We start from the raw sequence: 27437 nt of genomic DNA, 5'->3' as shown, positions 1-27437 counted from the left end.
GATATCTAATCATCGGATTATCCATCGGTGTCTTAGGATTAACTTATGTTCTCTCTAATGATCTACCTGAGATCTAAAAGGGTTGACAATTTAAAGGACCATCGAAGTAACAACAGTAGTTTTCAACAAAGTTCATTTCATTCATCTAATCATCATCATGGGTCATTCGGTGATTCATCTTCCAATCAAACAGGAAGTTCATCATTGGAACGAGGCGGAGATGAGGATGCGAACAGTAAAACAAAATGTTTCACACTTTCCATGGATAGAGTTGATTATGGTGAAATTGCCGGTGAATTTAATCCATCAATTAAAAGTGATTCAATTAATAATAGTAAAAGAAAAAGTCAACAAAAAGAAATCAACAAAAGTGATGATAATTGTCAACAGAAAACACAATCATCAGATGTTGAGATTTGTCTCAAATCCATTGACCAAGGACATTTATTATCCACAATAACTTCATCATCTTTATCAGTGCCAATCTCATCACCTAATCCATCATCGATTAATAATCTATCCTCATCATCACCATCATTGTTAACCTTTCCATTATCATCTTCATCACTTTCATCTCCATCATCATCCTCATCCTCCTCTCCTCAATCACCAGCATCTTCACCCTCTCAATCACTCACAACAATAACCAACATTGTTAATCATCATCATCATCATCATCATAATCAACACACTCCATCATCATTAAACTCATTACAGGTAATTAATTTTCCATCTCTCTCTCTCTCTCTTTCATAATTTCTTCCCCAATAACTTAATTAACCAACAGCGATCAGATAATAATTAGCCTGACAATTTATCGTCAAAAAAAAAACACTAAAGGAAACAATGATTTTAATCAACGACTAGATTATCAATTATATTGTCCTACTGGTACCATTTACCCTTTGATTGTTATTGATTAAACGTGTACACACTTATAGTGTATTCGTGTAGTAAATCAATACAATTAAGAATGTAAATTGTTGATTGCATAGTAAAGAATTGATACCCAGGTTGTTTATGGTTAATTGTTAATAAGCAGAAATTAGTTAATCAACTGAACCGTACCAAAGACCTCATTTGGTAACATGTAGATTATGAACATTCATTCATCATGATGAATCTCAAGCTACATGATTAAATACTCTAATCTCCTTATATGTGTATTGTCATCATCATTTCAAGTTCATTTAACATGGTGAACAATTCCAGCCAGTTATTATATTAAATATTCATAAACAATCAAGTGATAAAACTGTTAAATTGTTGATCAGTTGGAATCGCGACTAAATCAATAATGTTGAAGACTGAAAAGACAAATAAGACAAAAGAATCATTAATCGGTTGAAATGAGAAAATGAAACTTTTGTGACATTTGATAAAATCTAACGAATTAAAAATGAACAAATCAGTTAATCTATTATTAAATCACAATTAATCGACAATTATTTAACAATCAATTGAACCATGAGAAGAATCAAATGTCACAAAAGAAGAGAAGAGAAAAAAAAATGGCGATAGTTTGATGATTTTCGCTCATTGCGTAAGTGCGACTTTAATTGACGAAAAAAAAACGCAATCAACACGTTACATATTCTTCATTTGAAATAATCATCATTTTCTATTCTGTGACATTAACACTGAATAATTTTTTCTTTTTTCTTTCTTTCTGTTCACCATGTGGACTCAATTCGACATGAAAAAAAAGAAGAAGAAAATTATTATCATCTATCGATATCATTATCCATTTCAGAATTTTCATTCTCTCTTGTTTATCAATTCTCTCTCTTTCTTTTGTTCTATTCTCATGTGAAATTTTATATTTATATCAGAAACTCATAAATACATTATTTATATATCCAAACTCTTCATTTTCTCATGATATTGATGGAAAAAAAAACTTTCATTTTAATGCCTTCAGGGGTTTGTGAACTTGAGTTTTGTTCTTTACCCAGAAAGTGAACTCTCTCTCTCTCTCAATTTCTCTCTCTGTCTTTCTGAAAGTACAGGTAAGTTACTGTTCCAAAGAAAGATGGTGAAAATCTCAATTTCATGATATTTAAAAATGTTATTCTTTTCTTTTTTTCTCTTCTCCATCTTCTACTACTCATCCCTTACCTAATAATCATCTTCATCTCTACTTCTCAATGTCTTCCTAATGATTTACTCATTCACTTGTTAATAGACTGGAAACATTGTTTTCCATCACTTGTGATTCTTTGTATTTTTTTTTCTCTTCTTCCTCTCTCATCATTAGTTGATTAAATTTTCCTTTTCACTCTCTGGTGTTTATTATTCTGACAAATTCACACATACACAACTTTCACTTGAACTGAATTATCTTTCCTACATGGAACTTGTGATTCTCCTGTTTAATTCACATTCAAGTTAATACAAAATTTATGCAAATTTCAGGGGAAATCATTTTTCACTCTTAAACTGAGTAAAATTTCACAAATTGACACATCCGATTGACCCAAGTATCATTTAGCTTGACCCAGATAATGAAAATCACAATACAACTGATGATCATGATGAACAATTTGATAAATTGTTCAAACATTGGAAAATTCAACCAAGAAAAAAGAATCTAAATTACCTTATAAATTGAACATGATAATAATTGCAATTTAATAGTAACTTTTTCTCATCTCATCATGTTTCCATATTGTCACTATTAAGCTGACAATTTTTTCTTCTTCATTTTTACTCTAATGGTTAAAAGAATTAGCTTATTCTCATTGTATTCTCATCTTCTATTCATTGGTGTTAAATTTTCATTCTGACTTTTTCTCCAACTCTATTTGTATTTCCTATTAACATATTCATGACTCTATTCACAGAGATAATATATTTTCATTATCATGAAATGTAAGAGAGAGAGAGAGAGAGAGAGAGAGATGATAATAATAATGATTCCAATGATAATGCTCAATGAAAAAGTGTCACTTCCTTAACTAACAATCAAAATCCTCTGAGTATTTTATCTCCCATCATGGGAATATGAATGTTTGCCTTTTCCATGTTGATCAATAATCAACTGGATACCAAAGATGTTTAATTGTTGTCAACGGCAGATAATCATTTCCATCGATAATTTAATAATAACATGGATTTGATTACCATGTTAATCCATTCACCATGAAGAACGGATTTCAAATTAGTCTGGAATCATTTTCTCTCACTTAATCTCTACTATTTTCTTTCATTACCTCAATTAATTAACTTATTTTTGGAATAGACAAAATCCTTAAATCTGATTAACTATTCTCTACATTATCATGTAATCATTTTGTGTTTCTTTATGTTTCTTTTACTAATTAACTGTAAACATTTACCTTGTCGAAGGTTTTAAGAAAATCAACAATTAACATCTTTAATTATTTGCTTCGCTAATCATACACTAATCATAATTCTAGTTAATAATTAAAAAACAGTAACAATTAAGGTAAACTTTTCAATATGATTAGGAGAATGTAATTTGCTTGATTAATTGAATTGTATGTTCACCAGAATAGTAAACAATTTATGTAATCATTTCATCCGTATGATTAACATGCAAGTCTTAGATTATCATTGTGATTAACTAATTGTTGTTGATGTTTTTTTTTCTTCGTTGATTAGGCTCGAGTCAAGGAGAAATCTGCTCAATTTAATGGACAGTTTTGTGGACAAACGAACACAAATGTACAAATTGTTAGCAATTTATCACCACAACCATTTCGACGGTCGAATCGATTATCAAGACGAGACTTGTCGATTGCGCCTAAATTGTTGGACCCTGAGGCCTTATCATCGCCCTCACCGACTGCCATTGAATTTCTTTCAAGACTTCGAGAGGTCATTTCATCGGCTCGAGGTCGAATGAGAGCTCCGTTTCAAACCAACTTTACTAGTCATTCCAGAAGATGATTATTTTATTTCTGAACTTAAATCTAAAGATAAATCAATTAGTTTATCGACAACAAGTGACTCGTCGTCAATGGGATCACCAAGTTCATTGGAAAGTGAAAGTGAACTTCAAATGAACAGAAATGAGACATTATTAAGCCAAGAAGCTTTATCCATGTATCAGCAACAATATCAACAAGATAATTCATATCAACAACCTTTATCATTGCCTGTGGCGATTTCAACTGTTTCGCAGTCAAACTCTTGGAAATCGTCGGTTAATCAATTTAGACCGAAACTTTTATCATTTGGAAGCTCTCGAAGAGCTTCAGACAATTCTAAAGCTAAAGTGACCACTAAAGAAATTGCATTCTCTGATTCCGAGTTATCGAATGATAGATCTCATGAGCCACGACACGAGCATCAATTGAGCTCCTCATTGTCATCGATTTATAAGAAAAATTGTGATTCTTCCATGATGATAACTGCCTGGGGAGATGACAAAGCATCCAAAGTATCACGAAGGGAAATAGTTGATCGTTTAGCAGAGGAAATGGTTACGGTTAATGATGATCAGAATGTTACTATTTCCAACGAGAACGGAAACATGGAGCAAACCAATTACTCCAATGAACCCGATTCTCTCAATGATCTATCAGATATTAATGAGAATCTATTTGAAACAAAGGGAAATCATAACAATAACAATTCTGGGAACAATAATTACGATGATACAATTAGTTCAGAAAATTTGGCCAACCTATCAAACGAAGTGGAAAAGAAACTCGCCCAACGGAGTATTGTCCCATTGCCCGAGGTTGTCACCGAAATTACTGAAACATGTAAGGCAAGATCTAAAATCGATGGGGTTAAATCAAATCATTCGTCTCATGGTAATCATAATCACTCTAAAGAAGATTCAAGATTAAGCCAATTAGTCGCTGATTTGAAACATTTTACCCGTAAAAGAAAACAGATCAAAACAGTTAAGTCTTTACCATTGGTCAGTGACAATAATTGGATGCTACAACCAGTGGCTTCGATGTCATTAAGATTACCATCTTCATCATCTCGACCATCCCTATCATCCTCATCCGTACCTAATAAACTACTTGAAAATAGATCCATGAGAAACAATATCAGAGATAATAATAGCAAAAATGGTAATAAAAGTGGAAAATACAATAGCAATAATAATAAGAATGCTAAATCAGCTAATAAACAATCAAGATCTGATGATAATTCTCAAGTGATAACAATACAGGAGGGCCGTTATTTGAATTTTAATAATCACTCATCATCAATTTCAGATGAGGAACCAAATTCAACAGGGAATGAAATGATTACCTCAAGGTTTCCATTGGAAACATGGAGTTTATCATCTGAGCCAAGCAATGGATCATCATCACCAAATTATAATCAAAATAACAACAGTATCAACAAGAATAGTGTTAATATCAATATTGATATGATTGGTGAGGAAAACTATGCCCGGCAAACAATTGTTGACCCATTGACCCTTGATGACGATGAAATGTTCATCACATTTGCCGGAAATGAATTTGAGTCAAACGGAAATGAAGGTGAAGTTGGTTACATAAGCCGATTCAATTTGATAAAGAAATATATTGATGATCCAAATATATTTAGTGATAAAGGTAAAGGTGATGATGAACAACAAGTTAATGGTGAAGATTATCTGAAGAGGAAAGATCATTATCATCAACAATTAATGAAAATTCTAATGAAAACAATAATATTTTACGCAATCAAATGATAACAATGTCATTATCAGATTCATCAGCATCATCATCAGAATCTTCATCATCAAATAATCATTACAATTCAACATCAAATGTGATTAACTCAACTAATTCAATGAAACCATGGAAGTCAATTGATTCAAAACATTTACAATCATCACCTCAATCATTACCTTTATTATCATCATTATCATCAATCAGATCATCACCATCATCATCAGCTCATCTTTATCCTTTAGATATGTGCTCTTCTGATGATTGTCTGTCTTCTGCTTCCGTTTCCTCGATAATGTTCATGGAATCACCGAAACAGGGAAGACGAAACTCTGTTGATCATCGATTAAACCGCCAAAGTATTGATATCACGGAACGTGACAATCAAATAAATTATGGAAACAACAATAATAATAATGATGATGTTATTAATAGTTCCATGATGGTAAGAGGAAGTTCCAACAGAGGAAATTGGAATAATAAACTAAATCAGCGATCTAATAATGGAATCAGATTAAATCGTCAAAGTCCAGTAGAGAAGCGACATTTTCCAAACGGATTAATGACAATCGCTTGATGGGTGGAAAAAAATACCCAATGAAACCCGAATTGAGACCAGATAATGATGAACAAAGAATCGAGAATTATACTCAGAAAAAAAGAGAAAATAATTCTATTATTCTGAGTAATAGTATTATTATTATACTCGAACGATAATTATAAGGAAACTATGGATAATCTTTTTCTATTAGTTTTCTTCTTGTAATATGATTATCATCTTTTTCTTCATCACTATCGTGATATTCATAAGCATCATGACGAAGGATAAAAAAAGAACCGAAATTAATCAACAATCTACTTATAATCTTAATCCTTTTCTATCCTAACAATTAAAGTCTAAAATTATTCACAATAATAATTTAAATCTATTTTCAATTGTAATATCAGAAAATTATCAATTTTCATGAACAATTAAATCATTTCAATGATGGATATAATTTTCTTTGAGCTTATCAATGACTTTTCCAGGGTGAAATTAAAACTGAAGCTTTTCTACCACTGGTCAGTGGAAATGATGACCAATACAAGAAGAAGATTAAATCACTTGAATAGAGGAAAAGAAGAGAAAAAAATCAAAACTATGGACACAAAGTTTTCTTAAAAATTGTTAAACTATCGAAAGATTTAAGTGACTGTTCAATAAACGAAAAGTAATTGTAATTGTTGATTGTGATTTACTTTAATTGTATTAAGCCATTGAGACACAAAAGGACATTTTGACAATGAGGACGCAGTCAAAATCCCTCGAGGTTTCATCTTTCTCATGAACTTACCTGTACTTAGAAACCATTATCGAGAAGAAGATGGAGAAGAAAAAAGTTCTGTTCGAAATGAAGATGAGGATCAGTGAAGATAAAATGTTGAATTGAGTTATTATTGTATGAGAATTTCAAGAGGAAAAACCAATCAACAATCAAATGATTATGATAAGTGAAACTCCAACAATTAAATAATATTCAATTTCCACTCATCAACTGTAACCTTACAATTTAACCTTTGACAACCAATTGAATCAATATTCATAACAGAAAAGGTTATTGATAATCTGATTCTGTTTAATTTTTCAGATTCTCTTGACATTTAATTCAAATTTTGAATATTTTTTTTTATATTCTAAATTGTTACAAGTAAAAAAAAAAGGAAACATTTCTAATATCTAACCATGGAAACTGAATGTTGATTGATTGAATATATTATTTACAGTTCGAGATAGGAAAATGTTGATTCTTGGATTGATCAAATTTCCAGAGTTCAATTGTTACCATGAATTACCCTGAATTTGAGATGTGAAACAAAACTGATGCAAGAAAAAAACGAACAGGGAAAATAATTAATCTCTTAGATTCATTAGTGAATAATAATAGTGATTAAATTAATGATTATAATTGTTTTATTCTGTTGATTGTTCAATTATTTAATCAACCAAAGGATACAAACATCATTACAATACGATTAGAGTTAAACCATTAATTACAATTATAATTCGTTATCAGTTGTCTCACCAACGCAAACAATTAGTTAATTAGTTTTCTGAATTAGATTTTTTTCCAACTATCACAATTGAGAGAAAAATTCTGAAATTAATCAATTGTTTAATTGTTGTAATCAAATTAAACCGTCAAGGGGTAAACATTTTGTAATTTGATGAATAAATTAAAAATCAATTTCTAAATTATTAACAATCAAATTAACCATTTGATCAACTTACCAATACTTTGTCCAGATTATTTACTTATCCTTAATTGTGAATGTTTATTATTATTAGCGATTGATTTGTCTCAATGATTTTGGAATATTATTAACAATTTAACCTTGATTAATTATATAGATTGTGATTATCAATGGTTAATAGTATTTACTCTTGATTAATCCAGTTATAGTTTGAGCAAAAAAAAATAACACTCAAAGTAAATTAGTGAAAATAAATCATGTAATCATAATATTATCGTTAGTAAATCATGTTGAGTTAACTTGACTTGAAACTAATTTATCTTTAATGATTAACTAATCATAGTCACCAATAGATTGGGGGAATATGTATATTCAACGTGATTAATAAACAACATTGGATTGGATTACAATCAAGTTGATTACAATCCGTTAATATTACAACAATTTATTATCCACTATCAAAGTTACCACACCTTAGTTTAAAATCCTTAGACAATCAATTAAATTGTTCAACGTGATCATTAATAATAAAAGGATAACATTAATCATTGATTGTCATCAGTATCCATATGATTAAGGTAACTTTTAACAAAAGTTAAATTAAAAATTAATCTCAATTGAACAGATTCTTGGTGATTAATTAAATTTGATTTATGTAAATAAATCACGTTAATCTTTCAACTGAAACAGATTAACTAATCTGGAAACTTGGAAACATTGATCGCAATGAAATTACAGATTAACAATTAACTAATCATTCAATTGAAAGGAAATTCTGGTAAAAAAAAGGTAATCAGCTTAATCATGATTACTTTTTATTAAATTAGATTGAAGAAAAAATATCGAACTTGTTAAATTTTCTATCAGAATTTTGTTCTAATTATATTTTCTTCCCTGTTGATTAAAGGTTCTAAAATCAAGTGAGTTCATTGTTAACATTTTGATTGATTTGATTTAAAGTCAAATTTAAAATCAATAAAACAATTTAATCTTAAACTTAATCAAAGAATTGAAACTTTTTCTTTCACTACAATTAACTTTGGACGGAATGTCAATCAAAATTATTAATAATATCATTTAATTGTCAACCACAGAAAATGTAACATTTCAATTTAAATCAATGGGATTTAATTACTTTATAAGTGGTAACGTAAAGCTGATTGTTATTGTTGATTAGCTAATTTAAATTACGTTTTTCTGTAATTGTTTCCTTTGTTTCAGTAAATTAATAGTTGATTGATTTATTTTTACCAACATTGACAATTATGATTGAGAAAAAGAAAATCATTTATTCAAATTTAATTTGAATCATTTATTAAATCAAATTTCCTTGTAACATTTTGTATTCCCAGCAACAAACCGCAATTTCATTTCATTTAAAATTGATCATCAATTAGTTGATTAGATTAATAGTTTTAAATTTCATATTTCAAATTAAATTGTAGAGGAATAATTAATTTCCATTAGAATCTCTTGTTCAAGGATAACAATTAAATTAAATCTATTAACAGAAAATAGAAATTCAAGAAAAAAAAATAATATCCAGGGATTTGAATATTAAACGGTATTATTGTTAATTGTTATCACTTTTAAGAAGCGATAGTTAATCATTGGACTGTTAACACTTTAATTGTTGGAAATTTTGATTGTCAATTTGCTGAGAAATATCTGATTATAAGATGATAATCATCTATTTCATTACTATTATTGCTTTTTGTATACATTCATTTAATCCGATTGTTGAGATTGAATAAACATCTCGAACTTTTTTCTGTGCAAAGTTCTGATTCGAGTATTTCAGTTAACTGATTTATTTTTAGATGAAAGGTGAACATGATCATGATGTTCACCTTTCACTGGCTGGTGAATGATGGAGATAAGGATCATAAATAAAGTGTTTGTTACCTGATTTCAGGTAAAATGATGAACAACAGAGAAGAAGAACAAGTAAAATTTCGAATAGAAGAGAAAAAAAATCTCATATTAATAACAAAAGAACTTTTTAGATAACAGTTACATGATGGAGATAAAATTGCATGAGAAATAGACTTTGAAGTCGCCAAGGGATGTGGATGAATCGTTAGAATAGAATAGATTTTTTTGATATCTCTTTTATTATTACTACACAAAATTCTGGGTTTTGGATTACACTTTCATTTGATTAGACGATTAATAGTCCGAATTTATTTTGTGCGCTAAAAATATTCATTTGAAACTCAATTGTTATTAGCAAATTATTAGAAGTTAAATTGAAAGGAAGAATCGTCATTGAAGAAAAGAAGATTAAACAGAGTTTCATCAATGTTACTCATTAAATTCTAGAAAATTTTACATGTACTATTAATCCTCAGATTTTGATATAATAAGATTAAGAATAAAATACCGTTACAGTTTTGATTGTTGGTCAAACTGAACTACTTTCCAATTCTAATCCATTGTAACTTTCACTTGTTGATCTTTTACCTCTAGAAGTTTTTGATTTTGTTGATAGTTTGTGATCATTTTGATGGGTTTGCAAGCAAATTTCAATCAAAATGCGATGTCGATGTTGCCAAAAGTAAAACAACGATGAAGATATTGGAACCGATGAATATTTAATCGCCACAAAGGTAATAAATAGTATATCAAATAAGGAACCATTCTCATTGTTTTCCACAACAACATGTTTCCATATACGAAGTATATTAATTGGAAGAAGTGTTAATCCATGGACAGTGAACATTATCACCAGAATTCTGTGAAACGATTGCTCCAGAAAGAAATGAGGTAAAATTGATGTTGATTTTGAAATGGAAGATGTTGACGACATGGTGATTGATCGAGACGTTGATGGAACCAACGATTGAACTATTGAACTACCTCGATCTCGATTGGCAGAGTAGGTGAAATGATTGGGTTGAAGGAGGCGATTATTTGTTTGTTTGGGAGATATTTGTGATTGATAGGAAGGTGAATTGTTCTCACTTACCCTTCCCTTACTATTATCAACTAAATTAGAATCACAGTTAATATTAATTTCATTACTATCTTCATCTATAACGGTAACTTCATAACAATCGGTTGTCGTGGTCACACTGGTTCGTGTTCGTGGTGATGAAGGAGGTCCAGTTGCTGATGAATTACATCGGGTCACTTTAATTGTTGATAAAGATGAGAGGTTAATTGTTGGTGAAAGATTAAACAATTGTTGCCAATTCTTCATGCAAGTTGTAATCTTTGAATGATAAGACAAAACCATAGCAATTGGTGTCACATAATAGGTAAGAAATAGGATTCTGATGTACTCCTTGGTATTACCTGTGGGATTAGTTGAGCAAACAGCAGCCTTGGCAAACTGATGACCAGCTAAATAAGGTGATATTGGTATGTGAACAATAAACCAGGAGTACGGAAGTGACCCTAAGGTACAAATAGTCCAGGCAATCGTGAAAACCCAAAACGATGAGATCACATATTCGTATTTGGTTAGAGAAGTAAAATTTTCATTTAGAACTATTTTTGATATTGTTTTGTATCGACGGGAAAATATAATCACATAGGTGATTGATGTTACATGGAAACATGAATCTTGTAACATGGGAAAAGTGAAACACAAAAATGAACCATAGGTCCAGTTAATTGTAATTAAAATGATCACAGAAAATGGTAAAACAAGTATCCCTTTAATGAAAAAATCGTTAAAACCAACAGCTAATAGAGGGTCAAACGGTGTCCGTCCGTAGACTGAGAATGACCTTTGATAGGTGATTATCCTTTTTATCATTAAAAATGTAAAAATTTGAGAAAAAATGAAGATAATTAAGTAAATTGTCACAATTGGACCAATGTAATTAGATAAAGTTGGACGATAGTAAATCTTATTAAAATCATTGGTTTCATTTGGGAAACTGTGCATAAGTGAAATGATTAACGGAAGATATTTGGTTGGAATTGGTTTCTCCATCATTTTGATTAACTTTACACAACAAAACAATTAGAAATCAACTTGACGATAAATTGTTATGATCAATAATTAGAAACAACAACTATTTATCTTTGCTATTATTACAAAAAATAAGTGTTACCAGCAACAGGGAATCACGTTAACTACTGAAAAGAAATCGTTTCTGAACAGATTCTCAAGAGTCTCTGAGGAAGATGATGAAATTGCTTGAGACATGCACACAAGATGAAGATGAGGATGGAGATGATAAAGTAACGAGAATTTATTGTGAAAAAAATGATAACATTTCTTTTATATAAATTAGTAGTTTTCTTTTCTTTTCGTTTATTTTTTCTTCCTATTGACCGAGTTATTTTTTCTCTACTAACAAGATAACCTTTATTCTTTATTCTTTATGCTAAATTGTAAAGAACTGATTCTCAGCTTAGAACTCAGTTCGATTTGTCACTGGTTCTTTTCTTTTTGGACTTTGAATTTATATTAAGTCATTTCATTCCCTGTCTAGTTGGGATTCTAAACTAATTCATAGAATAATCAATCCGTGAAAATCTATGCCAATCGAATGGTCAAAAGTTCACTTTCCTCAGTTGAAGTTGTTATTCTTAAACAATTATCAACAATAATAAGAAACTGGGAGTTATATTTACCTTTGCATGGTAAAAAATGTTATCGGTTACTGGGAATCACAAATATCGAGAGGGAGTTTTTTGAATATAATGATGAAAACGAGGATAAAATGAAATGTTATCGTTTATTCAGAACATTTTATCCTCTATATTGAGGGTATGAGGACAATTCTCTGTGAATATTGCTGATTGTTGGACTTAATTACTAGGAACTAGGCAAGAAAATAGTGATTAAAATATTTCATTTAATAATAGTCTTGATATTATTCTTGTACTGATTTGATTGTTGGTTACCTTGATTATTGATTATTCTTTACGTGAGTTGGTTCAGTTTGATTGTTTGATTGATTCTCATCATGATAATCAAATCTTAATATAATATTCATGACAATTTATTGAATTATTGATCGATTGTTGATTTTCCCATATAAATATCTTGATTTCTTTTGGGCTGATCATCATTATTTTCTGATTCTTTTAACAATCAAGTTCAAGTAACTGTTTAAATTTGGTTTAATCACAATGAGCAAAACAATTAAATATCGACGATTAGCCGATGGATTATCAGCTATCAAAGTAACTGGATTAATCTTTGTGAATACATTATTGGATATAATTTGTTCCGTTGGTTATCTGTTCACATTGATTATGATTAAGTGATTGATAAATTGTTAATCATGTTTCAACCAATACAACAACAATTTAGTTGATAGTTTATCCTATTATTATTATGATTGGTGTCATATTAGATTCTCGAGTGATTTGAAAATGTAATCAAAAAGTTGAAAGTTAATAAAATTTTTGACAACAATTTAATATCTCTTGAATTGATCCTTTATTTTTAATCAATTGATATTCCAATAACCATAAAGTTATCGTGCCAATCAACCAACAGAATCTGAACAATTAATGGAAATGGAAAAACAATTAGCAAACTTAAACGAACCAAAAATAAATGAACACTAATTTACAATTAGATTGATTCGAGTTGGAAGATGAAACAATTAAAATATTCTAATTCGTCAGTTACACTGATTTATATTCTAATATGTTGATTTTTTTTCGTTATACTTGATTATTGATCGACTTTATTAGTTACAATATATTCTTAGGTAAATATATCGATTTTTTTTTCGATTTTGTCAATAATTTTTCAATTCTTTCGAGAATAAAGTTTACAAAGTAAACCAGTCAAATATTTTCTACAAATGAAACGCTATTAACTCCAAAAAATCTAAATAAATTTACTATATAATTTATCGATTATAAGAAGGAAATAAAAAAAAATTAATTCGAAAATTGGATTCGAACATTTGAAGAATTTGCTTTCAAATTTTGCGCGCAAAAACTGTTAGAATGTTCCGTTGCCATGGAATCCGGCAAATTGTATCTTCCGTTTCCGATACTTAGATTTACATTTACGGTTTTGAGTTTCTGTCGTTTTTCAATTAATAAATTAATTTTTTTTGGTAATTTAGACAATTCTACGAATTAAAGGTAAGTTGTCTTTGGTAATTAATTCTCGATCTTTTGAGTGTTGCGACGCTTTGTTAGCGTTTTGCGTTTTGTTGTGTTATTAATTTTTTTTTCTTTCTGTGTTTTCTCCTTTGGTTTCCTTGCCTGTTTTCTGGTTTTATTTTTGTCGATAGAAAATGAGCTCCGAAAGTGTTGATTTGGTTTTAAAAGGTACATTGGAAGGACATGCTGGTTGGGTTACTCAAATTGCTACCAGTAGCAGGTACCCAAATATGATTTTGTCTTCTTCTCGAGATAAAAGTTTGATCCTTTGGAAGTTGATTAAAGAGGAATCTTCCTACGGTGTTCCTCAAAAACGACTTACAGGTCATGGACATTTTATTACTGACGTTGTCCTTTCCATGGATGGGCAATATGCTTTGTCTGGATCATGGGACAAAACTTTACGGCTCTGGGATCTCAATGTTGGTAAGACTACCCGACGATTTGAGGATCACACCAAGGATGTCCTTAGTGTTGCTTTTTCTCCTGATAACCGACAAATTGTTTCCGGATCTCGAGACAAGACAATCAAGCTTTGGAATACCTTAGCTCAATGTAAATACACAATCCATGAAGATGGTCATTCTGATTGGATCTCTTGTGTCAGATTTTCCCCAAGTAACAACAATCCAATTATTGTTAGCGGAGGTTGGGACAAAGTTGTCAAGGTAAATTCGAAAATTCAAAATCAATCATCTTTCAATCAATTTTAATTTATTTTCTTTTCATCTATTTACCTCTATAATCCTTTACAGGTTTGGAATTTGAGCAACTGTCGTCTAAAGAACAACCATATTGGACACAGTGGTTATCTTAACACCGTCACCGTTTCTCCTGATGGTTCATTGTGTGCATCTGGTGGTAAAGATTACAAGGCAATGCTTTGGGATCTTAATGAAGGCAAACACCTTTACACCCTTGACCATAACGATATTATTAACACTTTATGCTTTTCACCTAATCGCTATTGGTTATGTGTCGCTACCGGGCCATCTATCAAAATTTGGGACTTGGAAACCAAACAAGTTGTTGATGAACTTAAAACTGAGGCCATCTCAACTACTAACAAGAACAAGGCACCACAATGTCTTTGCTTGTCTTGGTCTGACGATGGATCAACTTTATTCGCTGGTTATTCTGATAATCTTATTCGAGTATGGCAAGTTGTACCTTCTAGAATTTAAGTATTTAAGCTTTGTAATACAACTTAACCTATTCAATAATGATTAAATAATTCTGTTGGTTAATTTATGTCTCTTTTATCGACTAAATTAAATCTAAACAACTCACAAAAAAAAAGTTTAATTTTTTTCCTTTAAACTTGACGATCGCGAATTTTATCAACCACGTTGACAATATTGTTGTTGATTAACTGTCATCAAATCGAGATTGAATTGAACTCCTTTTAATCGATTATAAACAAAAGAAAGGTTAATATACAACAATTAAGAATTTTCGTTTTCCTGAGAACCACATTCACAACAAGTGTAGAAAACTGTTTGTCCTTCATCAGCGGATCTCGTTTGTAGAGTAAAGTAGAACATTTTCTCTGATGGACACTTCCTGCATTTCCTTTCGACAACTGGCCCTTTGTTCATTCCCTTTTTCTCTACCAACATATTATCACTTTTATTGAAGACAATTTTAGTCATTGAAGTGGTTCCATCGAAAACACTGATGCTAATTGCGTGACCACAAGCGATACATTTAAGTAAATTGAAAGAACTTCCTCCACTTGGCAAAGGTAAAATGGCTCCACATGTAGCACAGAATTCAGCAGCATGATGGTTGGATCGAAAACTACTTCGTATGGCCGACATTTTCCAAAGAGATTTAATCGATTCACAAATATAAACAAATCTTAATCGAAATTACTGAATTTCAATTGAAAATTAATAATCTTAAATTAATTCTCTTTCCATCTGAAATGTTACATTTGAAACGAAAATTTTTCTTCAAAATGTGAACAAATGTCTCCATCTATCGGCGAAAGAAATTTCTCTCTACTCTTTGGCTTCAATCATATGGTCGCTTCAATGAAGAATTGTCTAAAGTATTTTCCAAAATTTCTTGTTAATTTGAGGCTTTTGTTAATCAAATACTTTTATTGTGATTTAATTTTGTTTATTAATAGTTTACAGTTATGGGTAAACGACAACATCAGAAAGATAAGTTGTATTTAACAACCACTGAGTATACTTACATTTATGGTGGTCGACCTCCTGATGCTGATTTACGACAACAACAATTGAATCAATTTAGTCGATTACCTTATGATCATTGCTGTTTAACCCTTAATCCAGCTCGAGATCCATATTGTGATGAAAATGGTTATGTATTTGACTTGGTTAATATTATTCCGTTTCTGGCCAAGCACAAGATCAATCCTATTGATGGTAGACCTATGGAGATGAAGAATCTGATTAAATTGAATTTCAGTAAAAATAGTGATGGAAACAATCAATGTCCAATCCTTTTCAAGCCTTTCAATTCACACACTAACATTGTCGCTATCAAAACAACTGGAAATGTTTATTCTCGAGATGCAATTGAACAATTAAATTTAAAATTCAACAATATGAGAGATTTGTTAACCGATGAACCATTTACAAAGAAAGATATTATTACGATTCAAGACCCGACCAATGTTCAGAAACAAAATGCTGCCTCTTTTCATCATGTGGTTAAAAAACTTCGCTGGTCTGAAGAAGAAGATCAAAGTGATCCCAGTAGATTGTTCAATAAAATGGATCTCGTTACTAAGGCCACTTTAGACGAACTTGATAAAACTGGTGTCACTTGGAAAGTTCCAAAGTCGGAGAAAAAGGTCGAAAAAGTTGCTGATCGATTTAATAGAGCAAATTATTCAACTGGAACAGCATCACAATCGTTAACATCAACAATCGCTGTTCCAACAACAAGAATAGAAGCAGCAACAATCGATGACACTGATGTTGTTTACTCGATGGTCAAGAAAAATGGTTACGTTCAAATCAGTACCAACCACGGGCCACTTAACCTGGAGCTTTATTGTAAAGATGCTCCTAAATCATGTCATAATTTTTTAACTCTTTGCACTAGAAAATACTACGATGGAACAATTTTTCATCGATTAATCAAAAATTTCATGCTCCAAGGTGGTGACCCAACTGGTACTGGTCGAGGAGGAGAATCCATTTTCGGTGAACCATTTGCCGATGAGTTCAATGGTCATCTTGTTCATCAGGGTAGAGGAGTGGTCAGTATGGCAAACTCTGGACCCAATACAAATAAATCACAGTTTTTCATAACATTGAAAAGTTGCCGTCATCTTGACCGGAAACACTCCGTCTTTGGTAAAGTTGTCGGTGGCCTGGAAACTTTAAATAAATTGGAAAAGATTCAAACAGACAAAAATGATCGGCCTAAAGAAACAATCAAAATTGATAATATAACGGTTTATGTTAATCCATTTCAAGAGATAGAAGATGAACTGAAAGCCGAAAGACAAAAGGACAAAGACGCAGCAAATAAGGTCAAAGTGAAGGAAACAAAAACGATACCCGAAACAAGTGCAGGAGTTGGTTGTTTAATCAACTTGAAAGAAATTAAATATGAAGACGATTCCGTGAAATCTGACGATTCAACGATTCCAGGTCCATCTAAACCAAAGAAAATCGTTGCAAGATCGACATTCGGAGATTTCAAAGACTGGTAATCATCCAGATCTTCAACCATAAGTGTACAATAGTCTGTGATTCTGATAACAATTAACTCTGTTCGAATAATTTATTTTATACAAAAGACAATTAATGACACCATTTTAATCAAATTTCAAGAATAAACTTGATCTATCAACTCGATTATCAAAGATTTGGCAGCTGAATAATTTGATTCAGAATTTGTTTCATTACAAATAAATTGAGAAACAACATCTTCCTTTACAAATCTGATTCCTTCGAGCAATGAAAAGTTCATTGGTGGGACAGTTTCAACATTGTCGATGATTCCATGATTAACTGTTAATTTACAAGAAATTCCATCGATTGATTGACCTTTGACTTCGAATTTCGGTGTTTTACCAAAAATCCATTTCCAATCGATTAAATTATCATAAATTTCACCAATGGAATCAAATTGTTTCTCATCAGGATTAACATGAATGATTCCATGATCACCAAATTCATTGATAAATTCAGTGGAAATGTTACCAATTAAATTATCCATGTTGATTGTTGAGTTCAGAGACGATAAATTTTCCACCGATGCATGAACACTTGGTGTTGCTTTATTTTCAATTAGTGGACAATCAGTTTTGGTCACTTTAACCATTAAAGATAAATCAACATTAACCATTAAAGTACAATGATGATAAGCTGAGGTTGAGCTTAATTTAGACGCTGTTCCTGATACTTTGAATCCTCCATTAGAAGTGATTAGATTTTCCGACTTGATATTTCACATTTGATTCCATAATATTTATCCAAGGTTCGGATGATTAGTTGATTGTTTTGCTGGCGATTGTAAGATTTTTTATCAGAAAGAAAACAAAGATTAAGGTTACCCAGATCATGGACAACAGTTCCACCTCCACTGTTCCGCCGGGCAATTGGTAAATTAAGCTTTGAACATTGATTAACATGAATCTCATTCCATGGATTTTGATGTCTACCAATTACGACACAAGGTTGATTAAACCAGAGCAACAAATGATACCAATTAGTTGATTGTTTCAATTTACCATATCCAGTGTAAAGCCAATCCTCTAAAGCTAAATTCTGGTAAATGTTATCATTTGTAGAAATGATAACCGATGAACTAAATACTTTATCACGATAATCAACATTAGTCTTTAAAGTTCTTAATAACAAATGTCCAGGAAGAAACGATAATCTTGATCTGGATAATTTAGTAATTGTCATAATTAAATTCTTAGAAAACCAGTATCACAATTTAGTTCATCTAAATCAGCAGTTCATCTCAACAACAAAAATAAGAATCAGTTTTTACAAAATAGTTTGGTTATCACTGGAAAGACCAAACTAACAATTAAATGATAAAATTAATACAATTTTAACATAAAAACAACAAAATTGAACAACTACAAAAAGTAAACACAAGAAACCAAGAAATTGTAATAGTAAACATGTGATCCGAAATCATATGTTTTCCTCTTTTTTCAAATGTAAACAATCAGAAATTGAAGAAAACAATTAATTCAATTTTCTCCCATTGGATTTCCAGGAACAAATCGACGAAGGAAAGATGTCCACGACCTGAATTATTCAGCGAGTGTCATGTACATTGTACTTATACAACACTGGGGGTGCCAATAGATTCATCTAAATCATGAATAAAATGTTTTCATCAAAATAATGATCAGATGCAATCTTTAATATTTATCCAAATGCTTTAGTCGTTATTGGTTTGCTGGACGAACAGTCGTTGTCTCGAACCGATAAAGAAAAACAATTCGATCTCTTGGAATGGCTTCAATTTGGTGCTCCAACTGGTCGATTTTCGGTTAACCATTTATCGATTTACCGATAGTTCAATGGTAATCTTGTTCATCAGGGAAGAGAAGTGGTCAGTATGGCGAACTCTGGTCTCAGAACAAATAAAACGTTTTCATCGGTTTTCATAACATTGATATCATAAAGTTGCCGTCATCTTGACCGATAGCACTTCGTGATCGGAGGCCATTTGTTTTCTTAATCATCTTTTTTTAGTTTGTCACTGGTAAAAAAACAGAAAAATTGAAGAAAACAATTAATTTAATTATCTCTCATAAATAGAAAAGAAAATTAAAAATTAATTTCCTATTTGGTTTTATCTAAAAATCAATAGATTCATCAATTGAGATAATTGTTCCCATGATTCCATGACATTAATCAAGAAGTTAAATTAATTCCTATCATTAGATGAAAATAATAAAAAAGCCTTTCCCTTAATCGTTATTAGTATTTTATCATTAATATGAATTATTTAGATTAAATTGTTAATCTGATTGCTTTTCTTTCAAATGATAAATTGTTCGCATTAATAATTAATATCCAATGAATATAATTATACCTTTGTCGCTTTTTTCAACCTCAGTGGAAAGTTAATTGTGATCACAAATCTAACAATTAAATCAATTCTTCAAATTATTCATCTCACATTCAAAAATCAACAACAGAATCGGATATTTTTTCATTTCATCATTTAATTTAGTTAAGTAAATTGGTTAGAAGCCCATTAGAAGGCATGATTATCATCTTGATTGTATAATCAATGAATTATGATCGCAGCAATTTAACAGGAAATTGATTGATTAGATAAAAGTAAACTTCCGTTCTCGAAAAAAATGAGTAATCTAATCAAAGAGATAATGATAATTGTAAGGATTTATTATCATACGAAAACTAAATCAAGGTAACAATTTGAAGATTCTCAAAGGACAGTGACAATTGTGACAATTTAAACATCATTAGGTTAACATAATTAGTGAATATAATCAGCTGAACGATCAGATTGTATGGACAGAGAGTAAAATATTGATCTTAGATACAAAGGTAAGTTGAAAAAGGAAGATGGAGAAATATTTCCACGGAAATCGAGTGAGATGATTATGATAATAATGATGAAAGAAATTAGATTGTCAGATATTCCTCGAGATTCAGGAAATTCAATATTTGCAAAGTTCGCTAATCAAAAATCGATTTTGCTCTTTTTCCCTTCTATTGATGCTTTTCCTTTTAATACATTAAATTGATACAAAGTCTTTTGTCTTTACTTTTCATCTTCATCATCATTTACCTGCTCTCTCTCTCTCTCTCTTTATCTAGGGCGTTTTCCAATATATTCATCATCAGTTAATTTCGGGCTTACATTTTGTCGATTGAACATCATCATCTCTCGAACGCGATTCCTTGACACACCCTGGTCTCTATCGTTTTCTATTCACTCCCAAATCCCTGTATCTTTCTCACCAACTCCCTTATATTATATTTCTCTTTTGTTTCTCTCACGAATCTAAATTTAGAGACATCGAACTTTCATCTCGAACTATTTTACTTCATATTTATCTGTCAACCGAACTGTTTCAGATTCTTAAATATTATGTATCTTATATTTATAATTTCTGTGGTGATTCTAGTTGATTCCAATGATATAACCAACTTCCTTTTCCGTTCCATGATCGAGCCGATGAGATAATCATGGTTGATTCGAGGATCGAATAATGTAAGTACAATATATTGTATAAGTTTCTTTACAATTTTCATGATGAGAATGAGAATTTAAATGAACAAAGGGAGATAGAAAGAGATGTTGAATAATCAATTAGTTATGAGATAATTGTTCATGGTTGGTTACAATCAAATCGATTTCACTTCATTTAGATGTATTAATACATTGGATTCATCTTTTTGCTGGTCAATTTAGATTAGTATCATTCCAAGAATTAGAAATAATTTCAAGTTGATATTCCAACCTATCTGAAATTCTGGATCATCGTTCATGTTTTTTTCCGTGTCACCATGAAATCGAGTCAAGTCACGAAAGGCTAGATGGTCTTCGAGTAACAATACATATCAGTTAGAAAAAGAGATTAATATTTTCAATCATCAAGAAGAAATAAAGTTAATATTAAACAGCAAGTGAATTCTCATGAAGAGACAATCAACTGATTATTCAATTGTCATCAATTCAATCCTTTCTTTCCCACCATCAACTTGGTGAAAGAAAAACTGACAACAATTTTATGAATGAAATTTCTTCTCAATTCGAACATCAATATTTTTCTTTCGATATTATATCAAACCGAAATTCACGGATAGAAATAAACTCTAACCATCTTAGCAAACCCAATTCTCGATTGATTAATGAAATAGTAAAATAGGTTATCAATTGCAAAAAAGATATTACATACAGTCAAAGACTTTGAGTTTGCAACCACTTTCTAAATCATTCACGCAGTTGAATATAATCAATGAGAGATACAGTTAACCCAAAGATATGATGATAAGTCTGTCCACTAATTTAAGTGATGTAGTCTTAAAATGGTCAACTGATTAGATATCAAAAGTTATCTTTATTTGCTTATCATTGACTGCGTGAATGATTTAAAAGTGGTTGCAAACTCAAAGTCTTTGGCTGTATATTGTATAAACTACCTTTTAATGTTTCGTTTTAAAGTTGATTTAAAGGAAAAGACAGAAGATTCTAATATTCATGTTATTTTATATCGGAAATTCAACACTTTATCAAGTTAATAATTACATTAGACAGTAAATGATTATTTTAACCACGACTTCGGGGTATCCTCGACATGACCTAATTGTCACAGTTGTCGTAGTTGAGGGTGTAGTGGCAGAGGTATCGGCCATGGTAGTGGATAGTCTACCAGTACGTGCAGATGAAACAGCACGGAATAGAACATCATAAAGATTAAAGCCGAAAAGAGATTGAAATTCATGATGGAAGGTTATCGAAAAAATTCAATTGAAACTCTCACAAGTAAATTCGCTTTTAAAGATATATAAAAATAAAAAACCAAAACTTATACTTTTTTATCATTTGCTTTGTGGCTCCCGAAGTTTCAAATTAATCAGGTTTGTTTTTTAGAGGTTCGAACTCTTAACAAACAATTACTCATCTCTATTCGAGTTTTTATCACCCAACATGTAAGTGAAACTTTAGGGGAACTTTAATATGCTAATTTTTATCGGACGATGTTGTTAAAACCATAGAAACGTGGATATTGGTACTCGTATTTCCTTGTCATTATTTATACACAAGTTTTAGTTGACATTAATTTGCTCACATAGACCAATTGTTACCAGAAAAAAAGGTTAAAATTTGTAATTTTCGACTCTTTGGATGATTAATTTCCTCGTTCAAAATGTAAATTTAACAAATTGTAATGAAAGTTGTCGTTAAGCAAAAGCAGCGATTGTCATGATATTAAAAACAAAGTGAATCATTGAATTCAAAGCATCGATTAATAGCTCAAGTATTGCTAATAAATGTGATCTTTTATCAGAATTTATGGTTTAAATGAACAGTTTATCTCATAAAGATCAACAACCATGATAATAATATATTGTTCAGGGGATGGAATAGTTAAAATGCTGATTCCCTGTTGTTATTATACTTTATTAATCCATAATATTACAATTTAAACTTCTTGTCATTGGTAATTATCCTCATCACAATTATCATCACGGTTTTCGAGTTTTTTTCTACATGGATGAAAGATTTTATCTCTCTCTCTCTCTCCCGATATTCCTTTGAATTTCTCCATCATTCACATGGGAGATAAAGATGATAAACTTTTCAGAGTTTTCTTGTTAACCATAATCATTAGTAATATTATTATGTATAAAGTGTACATTTTATTATTTATCATCCTCGTCAATATATTTAATTGTGTCTTCTCCTCCAAATGACCGGTCCTCTTATCAACCTTATCCCTTCCCACAGTCGTTTATGGTCACACTTGGCTCATCTTTTTTGAATATTCAAGTACACTGGTGATGATAATGATCACCAATGACAATAGTGGTTATGAGGAGATAATTGATCACAATGATTAACTAATCAATATCGATAGAGAGATGTCTCTCAATATGCCATTCTTTCAATTGTCCTTCATAATCAACATCTCTCAATATCCTGTTGAGATGAAAGATAAATTTGATTCTGCATAAAAAAATTAATTGTTTCGATTGATAAACAACAGTAAACTTTGTATCTTTTATGGGGAATATTTTCTACAATAGTCTTACCTTGATTAGATTGTTGATGTTAATTGTTGCTAGAAAATGTTCCAAAATGATGTTGATAGGTTAATTAATGGATTCTAAAAAGGATAAGGGATCACCAGTCAACCTCAGGACAATTGTTGCCAATGGATTCGAGATAATATTAATGATTTTCTAGGGAAATACACAAGTTGAACCTAATCTAGAATCAGGTTCATGATGTTCTTCATGCAAGTTACCATAACCAGGAAGATTCAATATCCATAAACATGACTTGTTTCCGGACGAGATGAAAAAATCACCACGAACATTTTTCCTCTTCCAATGTATCGTCATGCTGGTTGATTCTTGGAAGAAAATCCTATTTGATTAACCAACAGTCAAGAATATTAGTATTTTCAGCTGATAATCAAGTCATGGAAATAATCAGACCAGAAATAAAATGGATAATTAAAACACCAATCAAGAGAGTACCATTGGTCTATCTTCATGGTGAGTAATAATAATGACCATTCATTTTTGTTGACCATTCATAGTAACCAAAATTTCCGGTCCATTTTTCAATACAAAAAGTAAAATCAAAGCTCCAGTTTGTTAATGGTTATCAATTAATTCCTTTTAGACAGAGAGAGAGAGAGAGAGAGAGAGAGAGAGAGTAATGGAAGAAGATAAATGGATGAAAGGAGAAAAGGTAAAGCCGGTTACCCAATGATGTTATTTGTGATGAGTCTAATTTAAGGTCCAGTGAAGATGCTAATTATTTTGGATACTTTCATTTGTTTCCATGGCAATTTGATAAGTTTAACTTTGAAAGATACAAACAAATCACTGAATGGCTCTCTTGCTCTCTCGCTCACTTATCTTCTTTTCACTTTTATCTTTCTCCAATTTTTACATTCACTTTTAATGACAATGAGACTCTCTCATACTCTTTGTTTTTCTCTCAAAATTCAAGTGTCCATCTCCTTGCAAGGGTCATTTCGACTCGTCACATCATCGAGTCGACAACAAATCTAAAAATTTTCCTCACAATTTCAATCAGCTCTTCTCTGATTCTAATTACTATCTATCTAATATTCACATCTCTAACTTGACCAGCTTTAATCTCTCTTTGTATCTGGATTTATTTTCCATCATTTCTATCATATTTCATCCCTTCCGTTTCCTTTATATCTAATCTGATTTTACCTGTAAAAGTTGCGTACCTTCAATCATGTTTTCCTGTTGATATTGTGAATTGTTCACCTTTCTCTTGTTGTCCACTGCTCAAACAATCAACAGTGGACAACAGGATAATGGCGTTCAATAAGCAAACCATTCAGCCAACAGCGAATAAGACTCAGAATAATATTCTGTTTCCTTGATCAATTAACATACAGAGAATTGGGTGAGTACACTAATCAATCAAATTAACATAATTTACTTTGTATCACGATTGATAATCATTAATACAAGTAGATTCTTTTCACCCAAACATTGAAATTTAATCATAATTGATCGTGATGATGGACTTTTGTTCACACTTGACCACATAATCTAATCTTTGGGTTAATAATAAGTATCAATAGATGAGTAAACCAGTGATTAATGTAAATTGATAGTAAATCGATTGTTGCATCAATGTTAAGACTTTAACATTTTTCGATCTCGATTATCACACAAATTGGTTCGAAATGGTGAAAGAAAAAGATCACGTACTAATGAGTCGAGATCTTCATATGAACGCCAAAGTTTCAGTGACATGAGAATAACAGAAACTCAGCCCATTCAACCGCACCCATGGGTAATATCCAACCTACGCCCTGAGTGAGATGCACAGTCAATTATATTACGATAATCATGAGAAAATCTAAAAGTTAATTGACAGGAGAAGAAAAAAAAGAATTAGTCTAAATGAGAATCAAAGCAAAGTACATAAACCATGTTGCTTTTCGCAAATTTTTCCAAAGTCCAAGCGTAGAGCTGAAAAATTAACATTTTCTTTTCTAATTGTAACTATTACAATCAAAATTTCCTTTGGGAAAATAATGAATATTCAAAAAATTTCTTTTCTTTATCCAATAATCAATTGATTGGTTTACCAGTTTCCGTTAATCTATTTTCCTCAACTAACAATCAAGTCTCCTTGATTTAATCACCACTATAATGCAATAATGCTGATGATTGTGACGATCAATAGTTTTGTATTAATACTCATGAAAAAATTAATATTTTTAATCTTTTCTTTTGATAATAATTGGTTGGTTTAAGAAAATAAATGACAATTATTCATTGTATTTCATAATTATTTCATATCCTTTCGATACATTTCTGCAAAGGTAGAATAGCCTAACATTTCATTTACTATTTATAATTTTGTGTTTTCAGTAGGGCAGAACTTAATAAATAATCAAGATAAGTAGTAAGATGTGTCTAAACGTTAAAGGGAGGAGCTTAATGTTGTTAGGGTGGGGTCAGAAGCAACTTTGCAAGCCAAATCACACATGCAATGAAAATACAATTGATAGTGCGCACATCTATAGAGTGAGATAGGAGACCGAACTCGAATAAAAAGCAAATGTTTGTATTGACGAGTATTCACTTTCATTTCAAAATTCTGTCACATCTGAAGTTTCTTTCTTTTTTCTACTAAAATGAATATAACAGACTCAAGCAACAATGCAAGTACTTATGCTTCCGAGCAAGCTCGATATGAAAGCTTTTTCCAATCAGCGTGGGGCACGGAGATTTCATACCGAACGGAGCTAGCGCGCGATGGTTTTTACTTTACAGGAATATCGCGACAGGTTAAATGTTTTTTCTGTGGATACCTCTACCACGCCTCAATCTGGCAAGATTTACACTGGATTGAACATCGTCTTCATTCATCAGATTGTCCTTTCATCCAAGGTCTTCCTTGTGGTAATATACCAAGATCTATATCAACTGTTGTTCTACAGGAAAACACGCCTCTAAGAGTCATGGTTAATTATGAAATGAAGAATCAAGGATAGTACAGAATAATAATCCTTCATTCTAATAACACTGCAGAGGATCGAGTGATTATATTTAACCAAATTGAGGGAGAAGATGTAGTTGATGACTACCCAAGACCACAAAACAATGATAATGTCACTGGTATCTCTAACATCCTAACAGAAATGAAAATTCTAACAATTTCCAGCAATCGAAAGAACGAACTGACGTTTTCCTAGAGTATCTAGGCGTATAACAAGAAATAGGCTGGTATCATTTTCAGAATCATCCAATCGACGACGATACTTTAAGCCGCTGAACCTTCAGTTTAGAACACTACAAAGTCGGACTGAAACTTTCTCAAATTGGCCGATCAATGAGATAATAACACCCAAAGAACTTGCAGAGGCCGGATTCTTTTACACTAGAGTATACGATCACACCAGATGTTTCAACTGCAATGGAACAATCTCAAATTGGGAGAGGAGATAATGCATGGGCTGTCCATGCATATTACTTCTAAATGTAGTTATCTATATTTGAAGCGAGGACAGATGTTCGTAGATGATATCAACTCCCCAACAGATACAGTTACTCCCCTTACAGAGCTACCACAACCCACTGATGATAAGGACAGATACACTTGCAAGATATGTCTCGACAAAGAAATCGGTACAGTATTCGCACCATGTGATCACGCTATCTCTTGCATCGATTGTGCGACACAGCTTGACGATTGTCCAATTTGTAAATCAAGTATCTCTCATATATAGAATGAAATTGATTAATT

At 31.2% G+C, this 27437-nt stretch overlaps 7 protein-coding genes across 7 annotated transcripts; 4 read left to right on the top strand and 3 right to left on the bottom strand.

The window, feature by feature from the left end:
* Positions 1-57: 57 nt before the first annotated feature.
* Positions 58-8804, top strand: LOC128396694 (putative uncharacterized protein DDB_G0277255). The gene is made up of 4 exons (XM_053357309.1): positions 58-717; positions 3625-3875; positions 3955-5549; positions 8788-8804. The coding sequence occupies exons 1-4, from the start codon at positions 58-60 to the stop codon at positions 8802-8804; spliced, it is 2523 nt and encodes an 840-aa protein (XP_053213284.1).
* Positions 8805-9810: 1006 nt separating this feature from the next.
* LOC128396685 (uncharacterized) lies at positions 9811-11953 on the bottom strand. The gene has a single exon (XM_053357301.1). The coding sequence runs from the start codon at positions 11824-11826 to the stop codon at positions 10285-10287; it is 1542 nt and encodes a 513-aa protein (XP_053213276.1). The 5' UTR covers positions 11827-11953; the 3' UTR covers positions 9811-10284.
* A 1849-nt stretch (positions 11954-13802) lies between these two features.
* On the top strand, positions 13803-15214 carry LOC128396690 (guanine nucleotide-binding protein subunit beta-2-like 1). The gene is made up of 3 exons (XM_053357305.1): positions 13803-13946; positions 14099-14635; positions 14723-15214. The coding sequence occupies exons 2-3, from the start codon at positions 14102-14104 to the stop codon at positions 15149-15151; spliced, it is 963 nt and encodes a 320-aa protein (XP_053213280.1). The 5' UTR covers positions 13803-13946; positions 14099-14101; the 3' UTR covers positions 15152-15214.
* Positions 15215-15356: 142 nt separating this feature from the next.
* On the bottom strand, positions 15357-15926 carry LOC128396691 (DNA-directed RNA polymerase I subunit RPA12-like). The gene has a single exon (XM_053357306.1). It carries the CDS (start codon positions 15785-15787, stop codon positions 15413-15415), a length of 375 nt encoding a protein of 124 aa, XP_053213281.1. The 5' UTR covers positions 15788-15926; the 3' UTR covers positions 15357-15412.
* Positions 15927-16045: 119 nt separating this feature from the next.
* LOC128396688 (RING-type E3 ubiquitin-protein ligase PPIL2-like) lies at positions 16046-17817 on the top strand. Its single transcript, XM_053357303.1, has one exon. The coding sequence runs from the start codon at positions 16111-16113 to the stop codon at positions 17662-17664; it is 1554 nt and encodes a 517-aa protein (XP_053213278.1). The 5' UTR covers positions 16046-16110; the 3' UTR covers positions 17665-17817.
* LOC128396689 (lipoyltransferase 1, mitochondrial-like) lies at positions 17756-19207 on the bottom strand. Its single transcript, XM_053357304.1, is given in 2 exon segments — positions 17756-18394; positions 18397-19207. Coding segments are annotated over 2 exon segments (1086 nt in total). The 5' UTR covers positions 18869-19207; the 3' UTR covers positions 17756-17780.
* Positions 19208-26325: 7118 nt separating this feature from the next.
* LOC128396693 (E3 ubiquitin-protein ligase XIAP-like) lies at positions 26326-26685 on the top strand. Its single transcript, XM_053357308.1, has one exon. The coding sequence runs from the start codon at positions 26326-26328 to the stop codon at positions 26683-26685; it is 360 nt and encodes a 119-aa protein (XP_053213283.1).
* The last annotated feature ends 752 nt before the right edge of the window (positions 26686-27437 follow it).

The sequence above is a fragment of the Panonychus citri genome, unplaced genomic scaffold (genome assembly GCF_014898815.1).
Source record: "Panonychus citri isolate SS breed McGregor unplaced genomic scaffold, ASM1489881v1 Contig00024, whole genome shotgun sequence".
In the NCBI taxonomy this organism is placed as follows: Eukaryota; Metazoa; Arthropoda; class Arachnida; order Trombidiformes; family Tetranychidae; genus Panonychus; species Panonychus citri.
The sequence above is the reverse complement of the archived record's forward strand: the minus strand, read 5'-3'. Positions and strand labels throughout refer to the sequence as shown.

Bases quoted from the DNA above. Each gene is read 5' to 3' on its own strand.
- LOC128396694 (XM_053357309.1), top strand. From the start codon at position 58: ATGATCTACCTGAGATCTAAAAGGGTTGACAATTTAAAGGACCATCGA. The intron at 718-3,624 runs GTAATTAATTTT...TTCGTTGATTAG, and splicing joins CATCATTAAACTCATTACAG to GCTCGAGTCAAGGAGAAATC. The intron at 3,876-3,954 runs GTTTCAAACCAA...TAAATCAATTAG, and splicing joins CGAGGTCGAATGAGAGCTCC to TTTATCGACAACAAGTGACT.
- LOC128396685 (XM_053357301.1), bottom strand. From the start codon at position 11,826: ATGATGGAGAAACCAATTCCAACCAAATATCTTCCGTTAATCATTTCA.
- LOC128396690 (XM_053357305.1), top strand. From the start codon at position 14,102: ATGAGCTCCGAAAGTGTTGATTTGGTTTTAAAAGGTACATTGGAAGGA. The intron at 14,636-14,722 runs GTAAATTCGAAA...AATCCTTTACAG, and splicing joins GTTGGGACAAAGTTGTCAAG to GTTTGGAATTTGAGCAACTG.
- LOC128396691 (XM_053357306.1), bottom strand. From the start codon at position 15,787: ATGTCGGCCATACGAAGTAGTTTTCGATCCAACCATCATGCTGCTGAA.
- LOC128396688 (XM_053357303.1), top strand. From the start codon at position 16,111: ATGGGTAAACGACAACATCAGAAAGATAAGTTGTATTTAACAACCACT.
- LOC128396693 (XM_053357308.1), top strand. From the start codon at position 26,326: ATGAATATAACAGACTCAAGCAACAATGCAAGTACTTATGCTTCCGAG.